At 41.3% G+C, this 19,664-nt stretch overlaps 1 protein-coding gene and 1 long non-coding RNA gene across 3 annotated transcripts in view; one reads left to right on the forward strand and one right to left on the reverse strand.

Moving 5' to 3' along the window:
- LOC115354599 (uncharacterized) overlaps positions 1-6,524 on the reverse strand; it is a 19,720-nt gene extending 13,196 nt beyond the window's left edge. Inside the window, exon 1 of the long non-coding RNA XR_003927785.1 lies at positions 6,409-6,524. This is a non-coding gene — a long non-coding RNA (uncharacterized LOC115354599). The remainder of the gene's footprint in view (positions 1-6,408) is intronic.
- Positions 1,358-15,134, forward strand: rbms1a (RNA binding motif, single stranded interacting protein 1a). 2 transcript variants are annotated; one of them, XM_030044984.1, is made up of 14 exons: positions 1,360-1,868; positions 3,792-3,934; positions 5,652-5,710; positions 5,830-5,921; positions 7,387-7,544; positions 8,058-8,137; positions 8,248-8,360; positions 9,438-9,487; positions 9,603-9,693; positions 11,122-11,172; positions 12,071-12,172; positions 12,444-12,512; positions 12,679-12,753; positions 13,060-15,134. In XM_030044984.1, the coding sequence occupies exons 1-13, from the start codon at positions 1,818-1,820 to the stop codon at positions 12,745-12,747; spliced, it is 1,128 nt and encodes a 375-aa protein (XP_029900844.1). In that variant the 5' UTR covers positions 1,360-1,817; the 3' UTR covers positions 12,748-12,753; positions 13,060-15,134. The 2 variants fall into 2 exon arrangements, with proteins under 2 accessions (XP_029900852.1, XP_029900844.1); XM_030044992.1 differs by lacking the exon at positions 11,122-11,172 and having other exon boundaries at positions 1,358-1,868.
- Positions 15,135-19,664: the final 4,530 nt, after the last annotated feature.

Consider the following 19,664-nt stretch of genomic DNA (forward strand, 5'->3'; position numbering starts at 1 on the left):
TTAAAAAAAAAAATGCAGACATGGAGCATGGAGAAAAAACATTAAAATCAGAGGAGTGAACTGCTCTGGTTTGGAGTGACTGAGTAGGACCTGCTGCAAGGCTGTTGGTCCATAGGAGAAGAAAATGAATCTGATGAGCTCAGGGCCCTTGATGCCAAATGAGGATGTAAGAGATCAGAAATATAAGGGGCAAACCCATTCGGGCAATTTAAAACACAGATCAGAGTCTTACTATCAAACATACTGGGTGCCAGGGAACAGAAGCCAACAAAGCAGTAACATGGTCCCCTCTACTGTTCTCTAGGTTTCCCTCACTACACCTGGTTAGGACTTTTGTTTTGATAATGTGTCTATGAAATTTTTATTTTTACAGTTTAAAAACAGTAAAAACGACTTAATCTCATTGAATTCCATCTGTAATCTTATATATCTAAATAACATTGGCTTTTCAGGGAGCCACTGTTACAGGCTCCACATCAGTAGCTATACAGAATTACATCAAGGCAGATATTATGTAGACATAACAGTTCTCTGTTCATGTTTAGAAATCAAATTGAATTTCAGCTTTATATAAGCCTACATTCTATACGTGGATTCACAAAGATGTAGTGACCTCCAGCCCAGGCCAGCCCTTGCTTTATATTTCATTGCATCCTACACATGGTTAGGACTTTTGTTTTGAAAATGCAACATGGAAATCCTTATTTTTTAGATCTTAAACACTGCATAGAAAAGACATTCATCTCCTTGAACACAGGAAATACATTGAATACACTGAAAACGAGAAATTAGTCATTGTGTCTCTGTTTTTTTTTTTTTTTTTTTTTTTTTTTTTTTTTTCCACATCCTCTTAGGATTTGGTATTTTTGTTCTTGAGCTCTTAAAATGCCACCGTTGTGTCATGATCTATCGGCCATCTGTAACGTTATAGCTCTAAACAGCGTCGGGTTTTTGAGGGAGCCAGTGTTACAGGCTCCACATCAGTATGCAGAATCACGTCAAAGGCAGATATTATGTAGACATAACAGTTCTCTGTTCACGTTTAGAAATCAAATTGTCTCCCAGCTTTATATAGCCTGCATTCTATACATGGACTCTCTGAAAGATGCGGTGACCTCCAGCCCAGGCCAGTCCCTGCTTATATTTCATCGCATCCTGATTCTCTTGACATGTCAGTGTGTTGGGTAGGGGGAGGGGTTGGTAGATGAGCGTGTGTGTGTGTGTGTGGTTTGGGGTGGTTTGGGGGGTGGGGGGTAAAGAATGCTTGGTATGTGCGGGCGATAATAACATGAAAGGCGGCGGTTCAGCCACTCTGATTATACGCGAGCAAGATCAGGCACAACTCGTCCTGTGTCCGATTCAACCACGAAGCGACACATTGCAGTCGTTGCTTTTGCTGCTTTACTAAAATAAAAAGAAACACACGGAGAGTTTGGGTTTTTTTTTTATGAGGCAGCCACGCAGATTATTTGATTTTAACACACCCTGCAGTTGCGGAGATGGTTTAGTCTGTAGTAGGTGGGACGTCGAGCGGTCTGCAGGACGTCGTAGATCAATGAACCGGACCGGAGGGCTGGTCCATCGCCTGGGTGTTTGCATCTGACTGTATAGATGTGTCAGTATCTATGTAGGCTACAGAGGACGGAGCGCATTACAGCCTCGCATTATTTTTTCTTTTTTTGTTAACCATCCTCTCCAGTATGCCGATGTTTTAGACCCACTTGGCTATTCCGCACACCCTTCGGCTTCCGTCTAGTGGCTCCGTGTTGCGATTTCGGATTCAAATTAGGAAATAAAAGCTAACTATAACCTCCAGGATGATCTTTGCAAATACAGGCAACCCGCTGAAGACAGCCAATCGAAAGCAGGTAGGCCGAAAAAAAGGATCTAAGCGCATTGGGTTTGCCGACTTTTCGCACCCCGTCTGTATTTGAAACATGTCAAACTGTCTTTCGATACATTGTAAATAATTTAGCAACAACTTAATGCCAGCGTGACATTGGGAAGCCCTTCTCGGCTAACATATGGAATGTATAGGGCCTGTGTATGTGTGTGTGCGTGTGTGTGTGTGTTTTTTTTTTTTTTTTTTTTTTTTTTTCACATCGCCTCTTATCTCAAATGAAGACAGCTTATCAACGATTGCGGTTAGAAATCGTTGGTTTTAGTGGTCACACAGGAATATAACTGGTAAACCGATGGGCTAGATGATAGAGATGATTGCAATATGCTGACCTATGTAAATAGGGGCTGTAACCTTGTCTCTCCATGCAGTTATTTATTTGCATTTCCCCATTGTAATCCATTTATAGGTTAATGTAGGCTGTCACCTGAGTCAATCCAGAGGCTAGTTCTCCTTTAAGGCAAACCAGTGTGTTTTAATTAACTATTCATCAGTGCTGCATCCTTATTTTGACCTCTTGGGTGAGGGGAAAAAAATGGTACCCTGTGGCAGAGGTAAGAGGCCATTGCTGGTATAACCTCTGATGAGAACTAGAAGAGGTATTTGACCCCTCCTTTATACAAAGTGGGCTGTGGATTTCGCCACTGGGAGGGATGAGCTTGTAGCCCACAGAAACCCAAATATTCACCATTAGGATCACAGCTGACTTGGATTTTTCTTGCATTTGGCAAGAGTAGCCATGTGGAAATGAGCTGAATGTAACACTGAGCAGAGATCCTTGAACTAACCATGAATATTTGCTTGGAAACCGGTCATAGTATAGCTGTAATAATGGTATCCTCTGCCACAATGACGACTTTGAAATGTAACCAGTGTAGCTTGCCCATGGGTGCTTCTTACCATTGTGGGCGAGGTGTCTCTGAGTCCTTATGTGAACCCTGTTGGCTTCCAAAAAAGTTGCAGGAGTAAATGTACACAACATAAATCTAAGGGCTCTACTTTAAGCTGTAAAAGCCCCACAGATGTCCCTGGCACTGCGATCAAACCTTCTGTAAAGAAAAATAACCGGTCTAAATCTTTCAACATCACACGGTTATGCAAGAATTTTCTAGTGTTCTTGTGGGCATCGCTATGGATGTATTTATGGCATTGCCGCTTTATGTGCCCTATACTTGAAACGGCTTGTCCTCTGGTCACGGGCAGATGGTGCGATCGTGCTGTTATATTTTGTTTTTGATGTGTTGTGGAGTGGATTTTGGGTGAATGGGGAGTTATTTAAATGAATGAGCAAGGGGGAAGGAAATGCTTGGCAGGGTTGTGCTGGGTGGTTTGGCTCAAAATTAAAATGTGCGCAAGCCTAAGCTTCTGACGAACAGGAAAACAGGAAGTGAGAAGTCAACACAAATGTAATTGCATGGTGATTCTTAAAGGCTTGCATGTAATGTAAGAATAGATGTGTTGAGTGCACTACATGGAAACCTGGCTTACCGGATCACTTCTTCACAGCAGCCGGGAGCATGAGTCAAAGCTGACCTGCTGCTGAGAGCCAGGCGCTGTAGAGATCATGCAGACAAACATAAACACTGTTCACTTTGTGGATCAATGACATCCCGTGCTCCTCACCTTCTGATGAGCTCTCAGATAATGGCAAGAGGACAATACAACAATTCTTGCACGTATTGAGCTCACGCAGCACGTACAATAAACAATGCCCAAAAATGTAATGAAGCTGTGTCATGTGTGTGTGTGTGTGTGTGTGTATCTGTGCTATTGTTCACACACATCAGATACTCTTTAAGGACAGACTGTGATCAGTATCGACCTCAAACCTCGATTAGATTTTGTAGCTTCCAGTCCATGCACTTCCTAACAGTCGGTTTCCTGTTTGCAGTCCTATCCCATGACTCCGTCCAGTCCCAGCAGCAGCAGCAACAGCAGCAGCACAGGCTGGGAGCAGCTCAGCAAAACCAACCTGTACATCCGCGGCCTCCCCCCTGCTACTACAGACCTGGATCTGGTCAAACTCTGTCAGCAGTGAGTACTCACACATGAGCAAACAAGTACAGCTTGTATGCGTGCTAACCCGAGTGTGTACACGCTCGGGTTAAACTGATATACTGGTGTGCTGATGTATTAGGCTGATAATGGGCCTTTATAAAATATCAAAAGATTCCTGGCCACAGCTACGTAAACACAGTCTGTAAAATCTCCAGTGACACTTTATTTTCTTTGTACATTTCATAGAATTTTATATCTTATCTCTTAAAATATACCTCCAGCATGATTGGTGTCATCGATAATGAATGACAATGATATTTTTTGAATATGTCAATAATGTTTTTGTAAATGAATCCTTCATTTAAAGGCAGTAATGTATACCAGCGCTTTAGCGTCTGACAGTGACGTGCAATTTGTTTAAAAAAGGGTTTTCATACCAACAAGAATGAATAAAAACCGGCATATGACATAAAAAAGAGTATCAACACTTTGGGTGTCACCATTCTCCAAATCCATGAATCGATTTGACTTTCGATCTTAAAGTCACAATTCGATTTTAGATTTAAACCAGTTGGCAGCAGATCATCGGTTTTATTCCCCGATAACTATAGTTTACATTTTCAAATTCGTCTTTATAAAGATAGGCTACATTGTATCAAAGGTGATATAACTGCCATATTTTTTGGTGGGGCGTACCGCACAGACTGCCCTACATTAAGAAAGTCGTAGTTAATGTTTTCCTGCACTGTTTTTCTGTGCAAGTCTGAGCACTGGAGAAGGAGAGATATGCAGTCAGTGCCGCCATGTTGTCCCTTCTCCTGGTTGGTGAAAAAAGGGGTGGAGACAAAAAAAAAAATTGACTGGGAGAATCGCAAAACTGCTTGTGATTCAAAGGTTGAAATTCGGGCACCCATTCTGATTGTTTTTCGATTTAGAATCAAAATTGTGACATCTCTAATTGACATAATTTTGACCATATTGGCAACTTAAGTACAAAAATATTGTTATCGGTATTTAGATTATTTGACCTCCACCTCTACACACACACACACACACATCCATGTAAAAGGCCATAATCCAGCTGTAGTATTTGAAACAGCCTGTAAAAATGTTTGCTCTCTGAAACAACAGTCATTTAAAGGGGCCAGCGATTAAGTTTTTATACTATAGGCTGCACTCCTATTCTAGTTAGTGCTTTGTGTGCCATAATTAGTGGAGTTTTCTCTCCTCTCTTTTTCCTCGGAATTACAAGCATATGGGGGGAGGCATTCAACCATGCAACCAGCAGCAGCAGCTGTTTGTGTCATGTTTGCTTGTGTTTTGTTCACGTTCCCAATGGTGTTTGCCAGCACAAAGCAGAAATGAAAGAGCTTTTCATAGCAACAAGGTTTGAATGGTGATGTAAGCTAGGCATTTAGCCTGTATGGCGTGTGTACTCAGATACCAGTTCTACAAACGCTGCTCGCACCACAGCTCAGTTTGTGTAGAAAGTCAGAGGTGAATCACCGACTAAAGCCTTGAAACTGAACACAAAGAAAGATGTAGCCCACTCTAGATATCGGTGCATCATACACTTACATGACTCAAAAATCACCAGTTATCTTCATGACTTTAGATGCTCCTTTCTCACCATTTTAACTAATCTGCTTTTCATATTCGAAGGGATATATAGTAGGGGATATTATCAGTATTATAATGCAGGGCAGTGAGAGTATATTCTTATTTATGAAGAAATATTTCTTTGTGTGCTCAGGTATGGCAAGATCCAGTCAGCAAAGGCAATCCTGGACAAGACAACCAACAAATGTAAAGGTCAGTACGGCCGTTCATTCAGGGGAGCCTCGTCGACTGGCATTAATAATGACAAGATAAAATGGAGGACATGTTTAATTAAGTGGAGCTGTTTGTGAACCCTCTTCTGCCAACCACAGGTTATGGCTTTGTGGACTTTGACAGCCCGGCAGCTGCTCTAAAGGCAGTACATGCTCTCAAAACCAGTGGTATACAAGCCCAGATGGCCAAGGTGAGATTGATGTAGGCATACCCTTCGTGTGGGTGCGTGTGTGGGTGTGTGTGTGTGTGTAGGCACATATTTGTTTTGTTTGTGAGTGCCCCGATGGGGTTTGTGGGTTGTGTGTGTGTGTGTGTGTTTTTTTTTTTTTTTTTGGTCTGGTGCATGCATGTGTCTGTGTGTGAGCAAGAGAGAGACATTGGACCGGTCACATGGCCTCAGCTGACTGGCTGTTCTTCCCGTGACCCCATTTACATTCACTGTAGAAACCAGATGTCACGTCTCTCTCTGCCAAGTAACCTGTCAGTCAACATTGCACATTACACATGGGACCACAATCCATTTTGATTAGGCTGTATAGATAGGTAGCCTACAGAGCAGTACTCTGTTAGTGTTAGTTTTTACCATTGCTGATAATTGTGGTTAGCATATCTGCACTACAGCAAGTGTATAAAGCTGGCCAATATATCAATATCATGTCATCCTAATATGAGATAACATTTGGGATATTGTAATATCTTGATATGGCATAAGTGTTGTCTTCCTGGTTTTAAAGGCTGCATTACAGTAACGGAATGCAATTTTCTGAACTTATTAAAGCTGTTCTGTCATTTGTCTCTACTTGCTTGGTCAACATATCCACATTTCTGATGATTGTGTGTGTCAGTGTCTTATGAAAGTGCCGATTAGCATCCCTACAATTCTGTCACCATATCACCCAGCCCTACTACCATGCTCTGGGCATCCTCTTATTTTTAATAATGTGTATTTTTCCAGATATTTCTTGAGAAAAAAAGGTGCTGTTCTCTGGATCATCACATTTCTTTGACTCCCTTTCCCAGCTCTTCCTGTGTTCTTGTACTTAAACTCCCAGGCAGGAGTTCACTGATGAAGGGTTGCTCTCTGGAGGCCTGTGTCTAGCTGTGCTGTTTGGACCAGCAGAACACAGATTGTGTGTTGTGGTAGCTAGGCTACATCACCCTCCTGCTGTTACTAAGGAGGGCCTTAAAGGCACTGTGCTTCTGCATAGTTTAGCAGAAATGCTCTGTGTGTGTGTGTGTGTGTGTGTGTGTGTGTGTCTGTCTGTCTGTCTAAACTAAATGCCCTCTTTTGACCCTTAAATAGTAAGTAGTCTTACCTGAATCAGGACAAGGACACTGTCTTTTGTTTCTACCATGTATTCCATCTGCGTGTAAAGGACTAGAGTAGCACTGAAACAGTCATGAATGTCTGACTTCAGAATATGAAACAAGCCCCACAGAAGCCCTGGCTTCATTGAACGCAAGGCATTTTGAATAGAAAACTCTCAAACTGCTTTCATCTGTGATGTGTCACTATACAAATTTGCATGATGTCCAAGAAATTAGTTTTGCAACGTAACTGGTTCCAGTTTATCTATTACATCACATTCACAACACTGTCTGTAAAACACATGGCTGTCATTACATTTCCTCTCCGTTCTGTGCTGTTTGAGCAGCAACAGGAGCAAGACCCAACCAACCTGTACATCTCCAACCTGCCGCTGTCCGTGGATGAGAAGGAGCTGGAGAACATGCTGCAGCCCTTCGGCCAGGTCGTCTCCACGCGCGTCCTCAGAGACTACAGCGGCAACAGCCGAGGCGTTGGCTTCGCCAGGTCAGTTAAAGGAGAATTAGAGAAGGAATCACTCATTTCTGTTTGGCTAAATCACATCACACACTTGTGTAATAAATGGGACTCCAAAGCCCATGTCAAAACAGCAGTACATCAGTTAAAGTTTGCCATTTTGACAATGAAGTGACTCACACAAAATCTCTCTTTTTTCAAGTAAAGCTACTTTTTGTTCTTTCCTAATAACTATGTATCACAGGGCCATGATATTTGCTCAGAGACCATGTGAATGACGCATTCAGCTTCTGGAGAGTCTAACTAGATGCTCCAAACAGAAAAGGAGGCTTTACTGCACTTTGTGTCGTGTTTAACATTACTGCTGTAAAACCACTGTAAACCCACAGGGCTTCTTGTGGTTTATTAGTCAATTCTGCAAGTGGCAGTGTTTCTTCAGGGAGGCCGGCTGGTTGAATCATACATTAAAGAAAGTGGTGCCTTGTAAATGCATCTCTCCGTGTTTGATGATTTAGTCATGGCTGTTGTATCTTCCTTGGCTAGGATGGACACGACAGAGCAGTGCAACACAGTGATCTCCCACTTCAATGGGAAATTTATCAAGACAGCTTCTGGGGCTCTGGGTAGGAATGAATTTATTATATCATTTCTCTGTGATGAAGACTGTGTGGGTGGTCATGAAAATGATCATTAATACGTCAGTAACAATGACTGTCATATGCTCTCTCCCCAGCTCCATCTGAGCCGTTGTTGTGTAAGTTTGCAGACGGTCAGAAGAAGAAACACGCTCACGGCGCGTTTGTTCCTAACGGACGGACATGGAACAGAGACGGGGACCTGAGAGTGGTACGTGTCCGCCTATCGTCTTACATCTGTGCTAATCCTAAGTGTCTGTGTACCTGATACTGTCATAAAATTGAGAGAAAGCAATAAATTAAAGGATCAGTACACTCCGAATTATTTTTCTCTCTTAATGTTCGCACACCTGCTCCAGTTGAAACACAGGTGAAGTGTCTTCGTAGCAGCCTTCTCCAAAAACAACTGAAGTCCATGGATATTGAGCCAAATGACAAAAAATTACTTTGTCGGCTCTAGGTGCAATATGACTCAAGCCTTATGAAGACTGTTATTTAGCAAAAATTGTTTTCTTTGAAATAAAAACATTTGGTGCTATCGCGTACCCAAGCTTCACGCATCCCGGTCCTGCTCGATGATATCTTTAGTCGAGCGTCCAGATAAAGCGCAGGTTCAGTATAGCGGCACTAGGGAACAACAGTCTGCTAACAGAATAACTCTTTTGTGTGTAAAGCAGCAGGGTAAACACAGGAATTTACTGTGAATTCACACATTACAAGGAAGCATGCACTAGTTCCCATCAAGTAGAACATTTGGTGCATTTTATTGTGAACTGTTTTGCTTTCAAAGGCCATAGTGAAGATTTGCGCTAAGTAATGGTGTACATGTAAGTCGTCTCCATTCAAATTTGGTCATTTGGCTTTGGAAGAATTCTATCATGCAGCGCAAGATTTAAAACTTTTGTTTTCATTTTTTATGTTCTGTTTTAAGTAATTTTCTTGTATTTTATTTTCCCATTTTGGAAAAAAACTAACCAATAGTTTTGATGAATGCTGATATGGAGTTGTGCTTTCTTGCTCCCTGTTTTTTTTTTTTTTTTTTTTTTTTTTGTTTTGGCTGGACTGACACTTCATCTGTGTTCCAGCTGGCATAAGGGAGAGTTAACAATGACAACATTTTCACTTTCTCGTGAACTTCAAACTCATGTTCTTCTCATAAACTTGTTATATCCGATGCTTGGATTGTTTCTAATAGTACCGATTTGTTTGGTATGGTGGGTACAAGGGCTGTGAGGCAGCAGTAATATGTAATATGTGTAATTTAATTCTGTGTATCTCCTCCCCGCAGGGTGCAATGACTCTTACCTATGACCCCTCCTCAGTAGCTATGCAGAATGGGTAAGTCACACATGGATGATGGCTAATGGTTTTTTTTTTTGTTGTTGTTTTTTACTAGGTTCAGAGTCTCTCATAATTTGTGCGAGCTTTATTTGAAATGCTCTCTGTTGGTTAGGTTCTATCCTTCTCCTTATCCTGTGGCCAACAGGATGATGACTGTGCAGCCCACCATGTCTCCCTACATGTCCCCGGTCTCTGCCTACCAGGTACGATGGACGATCCCTCCCCTAAGAAGCTGGTTGACACAATCGATAGGACTCATTTGGTCTGTAACTGTACTTATGTAAACTAGTCGTGCTGTTTGCACTGTGCTTGGGTAAACATGTCCAAGAGCTGGAATTGAGTTTACATCATCCTATCTCTCACTTTGCAGTGGGAGTACCCCCCACTGCAGAGTGCTTATGCGTGTCAGGTGACCTCCACTAGATGCACTGCTGCATTAATGCCCCATAGAAACATTATCAGAGAAATATTCATAGAAGATGTAGAAATATTAAAGGAATATTATACAGGCAGCAGTGTGTCACTGTGATTGTCTTGTTTTTCCACAACTACACGTTGCTTCTGGTCACTTTGATCATGACAGTGACGCTACGCTACAAAGTATATAGACTACAATATTGTATGGAATTATGTGTGTAGTTTAGAGATTATTACAGATCCACAGTGAAAGTGATAGAAGGGCAGGAGTGAGAGAAAAAGATGTAAGCGCAAATCCGTCTGCAGCTTCAGCACCACGGACAGCGCCATGGATTTACCAACACACAGCACAGTGACACTGCCGATGTTTCAGAGCCGTGGTCCGGGCCACAGATGCTACCTCGCACAAACCTCAGTCAGATAGAGGATCAATGAGTCAGGCAGACGAGACTAACATTTTCAACTAAACAACCCCTCTGCCCCTGCACTCTCTCTGCTACTAGAGGAAAGAGAGGGAAGATGCCAGGTTAACATCTCCCATTAAAGCGCCTACTGGTTGTATGCATGTTGTGGATGTATTTGGGCTTGTGTTGGTGTGAACGCGGCTCTACTTGGCTGTATTAAAGGTGCCTTGGGCAAGTGGCAGCGGAAGACAAATGTTCAAATTTGAGGATGTTCGAGGGACTTCATTATCCAGAGATCAGTAGTAATGCCATAAACTGCACACTCATCAGGCCAAAACTACTTCTTCCCAGTGGCTAGTAGGGGTGGCGATGCTAAAACAAAATCTAGCAACATTTTCGCCTGTCGTTTGGGATCCAAGCTCTTTCTCTGAGTGGAGTGGTCACTCGTTGCTCTTTTGGTAATAGTCTTTTCTTTCACTGTTAAATTGGGATTCATCTTTTTTTTTTTTTTTTTGTCTACAAAGAACATTTCCCGCTGGTGACCATGTTTGGTGCCTGAATTAATTTGGGCACATGCAGCAATTCTTTTATAGTGGGAGAGGGACTTCCTCTGTGTTACAACCCCAGTTTGTGATTTTGGTTAGTAAGCAGTGTTTTTTTTTTTTTTTTTTTTAACCCTGCCTTGTGCAGTGTTAAGGTTCTCTCTGTAGTTGTTGAGTGAGATTTTTCACTAAGCCAAAGTCACAGATTCACTTTTCTCTCTTCCCCTTTGTGTCTATTTCTCTCTTTCTCTTTCTGTCTTTCCCGTAGGTACAGGGTCATTCTTGGGTGGCACATCCACAATATTTCATGCAACACCCGGTAAGGGGAAAAAAACCACCTCCTATTCTGCGCAAAGGAAATGGGCGTGTGTTACTGGTACAGCTAAAGCTCCTGGGTTGTAGCAAAGCAGAGAATGTTACTTTAATCAGCCTGGTCTGCTGACACAGTTAAATCAACAACTTCCAAAACTTCCCACTACGTAGGACGAGGACAGAGCTGACAGTTCAGAGAAACATTGCGTGTGTACATGGAAGTTTGTGTGTAAAAGAGAGAGAGAAAGAGAAAGAAAGGGACAGAGAAAGAGAAAGAGAGAGAGTGTGTGTGTGTGTGCCAGCAGACTGTAGGAATGGAACAACTAAATGACATACAGTCATCGGCCTCCTGCCCCCCCCCTCCTTCTCTGGAGCAGGAAATGCCTGGAGCAGAGACAGTCTTATGACTCTTGGGCTGTTTGACTCTTCCAACAGATGGTTTCCAGTAGAACAAGTGTCTGTGCTGATTTCACCCCCTCCCCCGCTTTTACTAGGAAATGGTATATTCCCCAAAGGCACTGTGTTTGAAGGAACACCCCATTTGAAAGTGGAGCAAAAGCTAACCACATCTTTTTTTATTTTTTTCAAACCAGGAGCAGAGAAAATACTTGATGTTTACCTCAGATTATTGTATTAGAATACACGGTTTGAGCTACAAAAGCACTATGTATGAGCAGAATTGCATTTTCTAAGAGCTCTCCATGAGAAAATCTTTTTTTTTTTCATCTGAACCTGCTGTTTTATCTATAAGTCACGCTATAGTTACACTCTCACTTACTTGCCAGTGCTCTTGCAGACTACCTGTTCTGTTTGTGTTTGCCAGAATTTGTGGATTGAAACTATAACGGACATTGTGCAACTCTGTTGTCTAAATGTGATATAAACCAAGCTCCCTTTTATTGCAGGCTGCTGTGATGTCTCCCTCTGTGGATCCCTCCATGTCACTGCACCCCACAGCCATGATTACTCAGCAGATGGGCCATCTGTCATTGGGAAATAGTGGAGCGGTGAGGAGAATTCTGGGATATCCTTAAATACACAACACTGACTATGCACGGCTAAAGAATTCATTATTTTTTTTATTAACAAAATGACACAGCATTTTTCACACTATCTATACAGCCTGTAATACTGATATTTAGATTTATATCTATCCCGGGGGCAAAAGGAGTGTTTGACAAGACTTTCAGTCTAATTTAAATAAATAAGCAGTAGTTTTTTTTTTAAATATAAAAATGTATTTCTTTTTCCCTTCTTTTTTTCCCACCAATTTAACAGTATATTGCAGCCAGCCCTGCCGTGCAAGCAGCTTACATGCCCCAGTACCCTGCCATGCAGACGGCACCTGTAAGTGCACTGAGCCTCCTGTACTTCAACAATTCAACAATTTTTTTCTTTTTCTTTTTTCCCTTTGTGAACAGTTCGTTTTGTGAAACTATCAATTATCACAGTGCAAACAATGATGATAGTCATTATGTAACCTCTGAATGAGAGCTGCTGTTTTGCTCTTCAGGAAAATGGCACACAGCAGCAGGTGGACTCATCCAACAACTCGTCTCCTTACAGTCAACACAGCAAGTAATCATAGGTACACTTCAGTCTCTACATTTAAATGTCACTTGACTGAGTATTTCAGCAGCAACATTATCACCAAGTGTGTTTTTCAGAATCAGCAACACTTTGCCAAGCACAATAAATATTGAGGACACAGCAGCAACTAATGTTATTAATTATAATATGATAGAACTGTTATTAAGACCACATGGCACACATTTGTCGCTGAAAATAAACAGTGTAACTTTCATGTTAACAATATTAGGATCCTAATGTTGCTAGTTATAACAGGCTGCCATCTTGACTTTAATGCTAATACTTGCTCTGCTTTTATTTTCAGTTTAAACTCCTCCTCTGGGAGCCAGAGGACGTCGGCACCTGCTGCCGACATCACAGTGGTAACAGTCATCGCCTTCTCTGATTGGACCAGACACATGAACTTTTTGCACAGCCCCAACTTTTGTGACGGAACATGAGGACGGAGTAAATGCAGTTGGCTAATCACAGCAAAGGAAAAAAAAAAGAAAAAAAAAAGATTTATTTTGATAAGAAACAACGTATACTTCTTTTTTCTCTTTTCCAAGGATTCTCAAAACAAATGTCAGAGGACTTCCAAGTGTGATGTGATATTCAAAATGCATGAGATTGAAATATTTTTCCCCAAGGTTTCTATGATTTTATAGTTAATTTGTGATATATGAAAACCTTGCTTGCACTGAAGTTTCACGTTTCAAAATGGCTTCATTTTGGTTTTCGGAGTTTTCATGAAGCAGCTTTTGCCTAGTCGATTAATTTTCAACCACGCTGACAAGTGATAACAGACGACCATGTCATTAGAAAATTAATGAATTTATTATTGGAAAAAGGTGCCTTCTTTATGTCACATCAAACTTTCTACCTTTTTCATGGAGCGTTAGCTATCATACTCTACTTGATTGACCACAGTGTGTGTGAAATCATGAAGATATTCAAGAATGCTGCGCTATCTAATCTCCTAGTTGCAATAAAGACAATGAGAGTCCAGCTGCAATAGTGGAAAAATAAGAACTGTGACAAGCTCACAACAAGGTGATTCCATATTTTTCGACTGATTTTTTTTTTTTCGTTCTGTTTTGTTTTGTTTAGTTCAAGACATGACATTAAGCAAGAGCTGTACTTTTATGAAATTAGAAGTTTTAGACAGGACGAGCATCTTTTAGGAGGTTTTTGCTCTAGGGGTCAATATGACCGGTGATCTACCTCATGGTTCTGTGTCTGCTGGTGTTGCAGGGTTTGCAGGTACATCCCTTTTCACCAGAACTGATGAAGCAGAACAAAAGCCATGCTCAGGAGCTGGCTAGATAGGACTTTTATGTCTCCCACATGCAATATTTCTTTTCTTGGTCTTCAAAGAAACTTCGTGCTTTGCTTCATCTTTATTTGTCATTGCTCTGTTCATAGTAGTTTTTTTTTTTTTTTTTTTTTTAATCCGCTGAGTGTTGTTCTGTTGTGCTGCTCCATTTTAGAGATCCAGAAATAAGAAAAGTACCTAGCTTCTCCTTAAATATTTTTTTACAAGGTGCTTGAAAATTTTTAATGCAAACTACATGCAGTACGGTGCATTTCTCCTGCATTGGCAGATCTAGGATGAGACACCACTGCCCCTTACCTCTTCTCTGTTTTCTTTGAAAAGGCAAAAAAAAAAAAAAAAAAAAGTCACTAGACAAAATAAGGCTGGGATTTAACCAAATACTCATTTTGGTTCTTTGATAATGCCTCAGCTTAAACAAATGACAAACAACAATATTGTTTTTTGATAAGTAGAAAATCTACTTTCATTCAATTCTTGCCACATGTATAAAAATGTAGGATTTTTTTTTTTTAAAAAATGAATGAATGAAGCGGTTGGAGAAACGCAGTGATGGGACACTGATAGAATTCCAGTCACGATGTGGATGTGTATTGATTGATGCCTGACCTTAACAGGGGCAGGAATGACAGCATGTCTATCAGACATTGGGTGGTTAAAAACAAGAAATGTAAATTATATAAATTTATGGGCAAAAGAGAAAAAAAATGACTTTTTATGTTTGCTTTTTTTTTTTAAAACATGTCTGGCTGATGTGAGAAATTGACACTATTTCGAGACCTCGCGCTCAAGAGAAACAGTCAAAGCTGTATTTGTGCATTCCCAAACCAATAGTGTCAATAACTGCTCACAATCGGGACGTATGCGCAATAACCAGGATTTTTTTTTTACTGCGTACGCCTTCCCATTGTGAACATTTCTTTATGAAAAAATCTTTAAAATGAAGATTTTTTTTTCTTGTACGTGTTACCCTCATTGTTTTCCCTGTCACTTTCGCCTGATTCTCTCTCAATCTTTTCCTTGGTCTTTCCTTTGAAAACATCAGAATAAACAGTGCTGAGACAACACTCTTGTTTTTCTCAGACATGAATCCTGTCAGCTTAAGAGAAGATGGACCGATGCTAGGGGAGAAGTAAATGACAAGTCTTTTCATTTATTCCAACTTTGTAGTTGCTATTACAGTTGCATATTTTCAAGACAATGTGTCCCTAATGATGGCTGGGCTTCTGTGGAGACACATCCAGACACTAAAAAAATAGTAAATTGAAAATAGGCTAAACCCCAAGCCCAGTCCAAAATTAAATTAAATTAAAAAAACACACTTGCGTCTCCTTAACCCTTAAATATCTGATATTGGCAGCAGAGGGCAGTATTAGTCAAAGTTGTGCAGCATATTTTGACTCAGACTCTATTTGCAATTTTGGGTGTCTTCTTGTATGATTGCACTATGACTGTATGCATGCAATGTATGAAATGAGATCAGATGAGCGATTAAGATAACAAGTGCAATATGTGAGATGTAACCTAGCCTTCCCTGGGACTATTTCCAGCGCACAGCCTTTGTAGTTTCAGTCTTACACTGGATCTTCCTTCTTAAGCTCAGCGACTTAGTGCAGCTGATCCCAGAGACATAAAGGCACCATGGCCCTATCTCTTACCAGTCAAGGGGATCAAAACGGCTGGGGTGCAAGATTAGCCATCACACCCACTGCTACGACACCCCCTCACTCCATTGCTTCCTCCAGGAATATACATACATGGGCCATGCACACAGAGATGTCAATCAAATGCCTGTAGTAAGCGCACCAGCCATTTGAACATAAGATACATGCTTGGAGTTATACAATCTCTCGCTTCCGTCTCCTTTCTCTGCCTCTTTCTCTTCTAATTCTCCACAGCTGAGGAGACACATGGCAGTATCCCCTGAGAGACTCCAAGGTCATATTCAGGGCACACGCTTTAATAGAGGAGGCCTGCACTAGTATCTAATTTCATTCATTTGCTATGCCACAGCAAATGCCAGTGACTGCACAGTGTTTATTAACTACTGCAGTAAGTAGATGAAACATAATAATACTGTGAACTCTAGTTATGATGTTCTCTAATAATGAATTCAGCATATAAGATGCAAACAGTCACTCCATGTAGATCCATGTATTTGGCTTATGCTGCTGGTTTCTCTCAGTATTAAATGACCGACAGTCTTTTAATAGGGTCTCTGATGACGAAACAAAAAAAGAAAAAGGGTGACAGATGGAAAGTCAAGCAGACAGATTTACCACACTACCTTTGCAGTGTGCTTGCTATGTTGTTACGCCTCAGCCACTTTGTGTTATCTCCACTGCATGGTTTAAAAAAATCTTTTAGCCAACGTGCTTCTGAGCAAAGAAAACAGTTTGGATCACTGCATGACAAGGGGCTGGACATTTATTGGCTTTTCAGCTGCTTTAAACATTGTGCAGCTTTCACTAATCAGTCCCTTTAACTTACTGAATGTTTGCCAGGTGGTGCATGTTAACAAATATTGAGGCCATTTCATGTCAGTCCATTTATTCTCTGTATTCCCTTCTCTCTGTTTGTCCACCTTTAATCCTCAATCATTCTATTATTCTGTTATTTATGCTCTTTTATTGGCTGCAGTCACATATTCATGTGTACACACTCATTCCAGTCATACCATTGTAGAGAGGAGGCTGTATTACAGCAAGGACACTTGCCTTGCCAGCCTCCTCCTCACTGGAGAAATTAATTAAACTTGAGTGAACACTTGCACACATGCACATTCATGCAAAAAAACAAAACAAAACACGCACACACATGCAAACACGCATCCACACACACACACACACACACACACACACACACACACACACACACACACACACACACACACACACACACTGACACACAGTGTTTCCATCACTTCATTTTCTGGAGACTTACCCTAACCTTATCCCTAACCTTGATGTAAGCCTAAAGTCAGCTTACCTTTAAATCAAGTACTCACCCTAAAATTAAAGATTTTCACTAAGGGGACTTGCTTTTTGTCCCAAGGAAGGCGAGTCCCCACAACATGAATGTGTAAACAACATTAGTAGTTCCTGGTACACACAACACACACACACACACACACACACACCAATAGAGAACCAATCATTAAGATTTGCATTTACACACAGGAGAGTTGCACTGCTGTTCACACCAGCTTTAGCCTCTAGAGTGCAACACTCGCACACCGGTCAGATCACTCAGGCCGTCCCTTTATAAAGTAGCTGGCTGCTGTAGAGGTCTCACAACCAGCAGTTGTTACTGTCACTCATTATCATCACAACCTCCCCCTACCTCCTACACACACACACACACACACACACACTCACACACAGACATGCACGCACATCCACACTGGGCCAGACAAGCAGGAGCTTGTGCAAGCACCCACACATGACCCCAATATACACATACAAATGGTTACACATACACTCACCCACTGTCAGACGCATTCATGCATATGAACGAGCACACACACACACACACACACACACAAACACACACACGCATACGCACAAGCCAGGGAGCATGAGCAGTGGGGTCACCCTAGCGCCATGCTTCATAAAGGGCTGTGTTACAGTAGGTTTACTGTTACTCTAGCTGCGGAGACACAATATAACTGAATGTAGTGGGCTGATGCTTCTCCTTTTTTGTCCATTTTTCACTTGGTGACACGGAAGAGAGACTCAGGAGGGACAGCATGGTATCAGAGGACGCCCCTGAAGGTGAGTTGTCTCATTGCAGGGTTAATGTTATTGCTCCATTTCCAGTAAATGTGTAGCAATGCCTTGATGAGCAGTGGGGAAGATACTTGACCACAAAGAATAATTTCTGAGTTGCTGATTACTAATAAAACTGAAAATGTTTTAGCTCTCCCATTCAAATGTGCATGCAAGGATGGAGAATAACATTTATAACACGACTGACAGATTTTTTTTTTTTTTTTTTTTTTTTTTTGTCAATGTTAAACTCTCGTTTTTCAACGAGTGAAAGGCAAGTGATTTAAAATTTAGAATAGCAGCTGGGGTCAAATGAGAACTTTCAGCTTTGGGATGTGAAAGGCATCTTATTAGACTTTCAACATCTAACCCACACAGTCATACCACTGGAAATGTCATCAGCCCATGCAAAATAATTTTGTGTTTAATTGCTGTTGTGCAGACAGAGAAGTACGATGTGAAGGAAAGGGAAGGAGAGGGAAAAGAGAGGAGGGGATTTTAAAGAGGAGAGATGACAGGAGAGCAGAAGAGGATGTGCCTGTGGAGGAAAACACAGGTACACTCCAGACAGAAGATGGGGGGGGATTAAACCGAAAGGATGTGACTGAAAGGAGAAGAGCAAAGGCAGTCACACAAAAAATGAGTGGAGGGGTGTTGATAAAGAACGAGGAGAGGCAATGATCGATGAGAAGTGGGGTGGAGGGGGTGTTGGGGTAACAGATGGGGCTTTGCATACTGTGATTCGGTGGGGTGTGGTGCTGAATTAGGAGATGCCATTGAGCTGGGACAAGCAGGGAAGTTTGTACTGCAGCAGCTGTCAATGGCTCAACACTTCTGCACCACCCACCCACCCACCCACACACACACACACACACACACACACACACACACACTGAAGTCCATAATCCCATTTCGAGCTCATAGCGTTTGTAAGTCCCTATCTGCAACACACTGAGTGAAAAAACAACATCTGATTGAGCATAAAACGCTCACTTAACAGGAATAACGGGAAGAATAGCAATCTCCTGATTCATATCTTGAGACTGGCCTACATTTCGTCTTGTGTCAATCGCTAAGCTGAGAAACAACAATGATCAGGTGTGCTGTGTTAAAGATTAACACATTTTCTCTTGTGGTGTCTGGGTAATGCAGGTAGCCTATATTTACTTATGGCGTGGCCTGTCTGATGCACCCCCCTCCCCCCCCCCTTTTTTTTTTTTTTTTTTTAAATATCTCACTGTTCAAGAATTCATCTTATTACACTGATACTTACGTGCATACCCACTGCACTGATTGAAGAACAAGATAAAATACTTGGAAGGAGGGGAAATTCCCCGTTGGCCCCTTGTAGCGCAAGAAAAAAAACGTATTCCCTTACCAAAATGACTCATGAACCTGAATTTTGGAACGAAACAAGGGTAGCAGCAACAATATAAACCCTACATATATCCATAAATATGAACCAATGAGATTATGACATAAATGCTAAGGTCACACCATTGGAGATAGTCATAGTAGCGTACACTAACTCAATTCCCTGCGGAAAAACATTATAGGGATAGTGATTTTTATGCAAATCACCCATGGTCTTCAACATAATAGACTGCATTGTTTTGTTTTGTTTTATTTATTTTTATTTATTTTTTATTTATTTATTTATTTGTTTGTTTGTTTTTTCAAATATGTATTTATTTATTTGTTTGCTTGCTTTGTTACTTGATTACTTGTTGGATATGGATTTTAAAATTTGGGTAAAAGTAATACAACGCACTGGTCATAGCTTTTATATCCAACACACCTTCGCGCCGTCCCCATTCGCCCCTCCGCTGC

This window comes from Myripristis murdjan, chromosome 3 (assembly GCF_902150065.1).
Source record: "Myripristis murdjan chromosome 3, fMyrMur1.1, whole genome shotgun sequence".
NCBI lineage: Eukaryota > Metazoa > Chordata > Actinopteri > Holocentriformes > Holocentridae > Myripristis > Myripristis murdjan.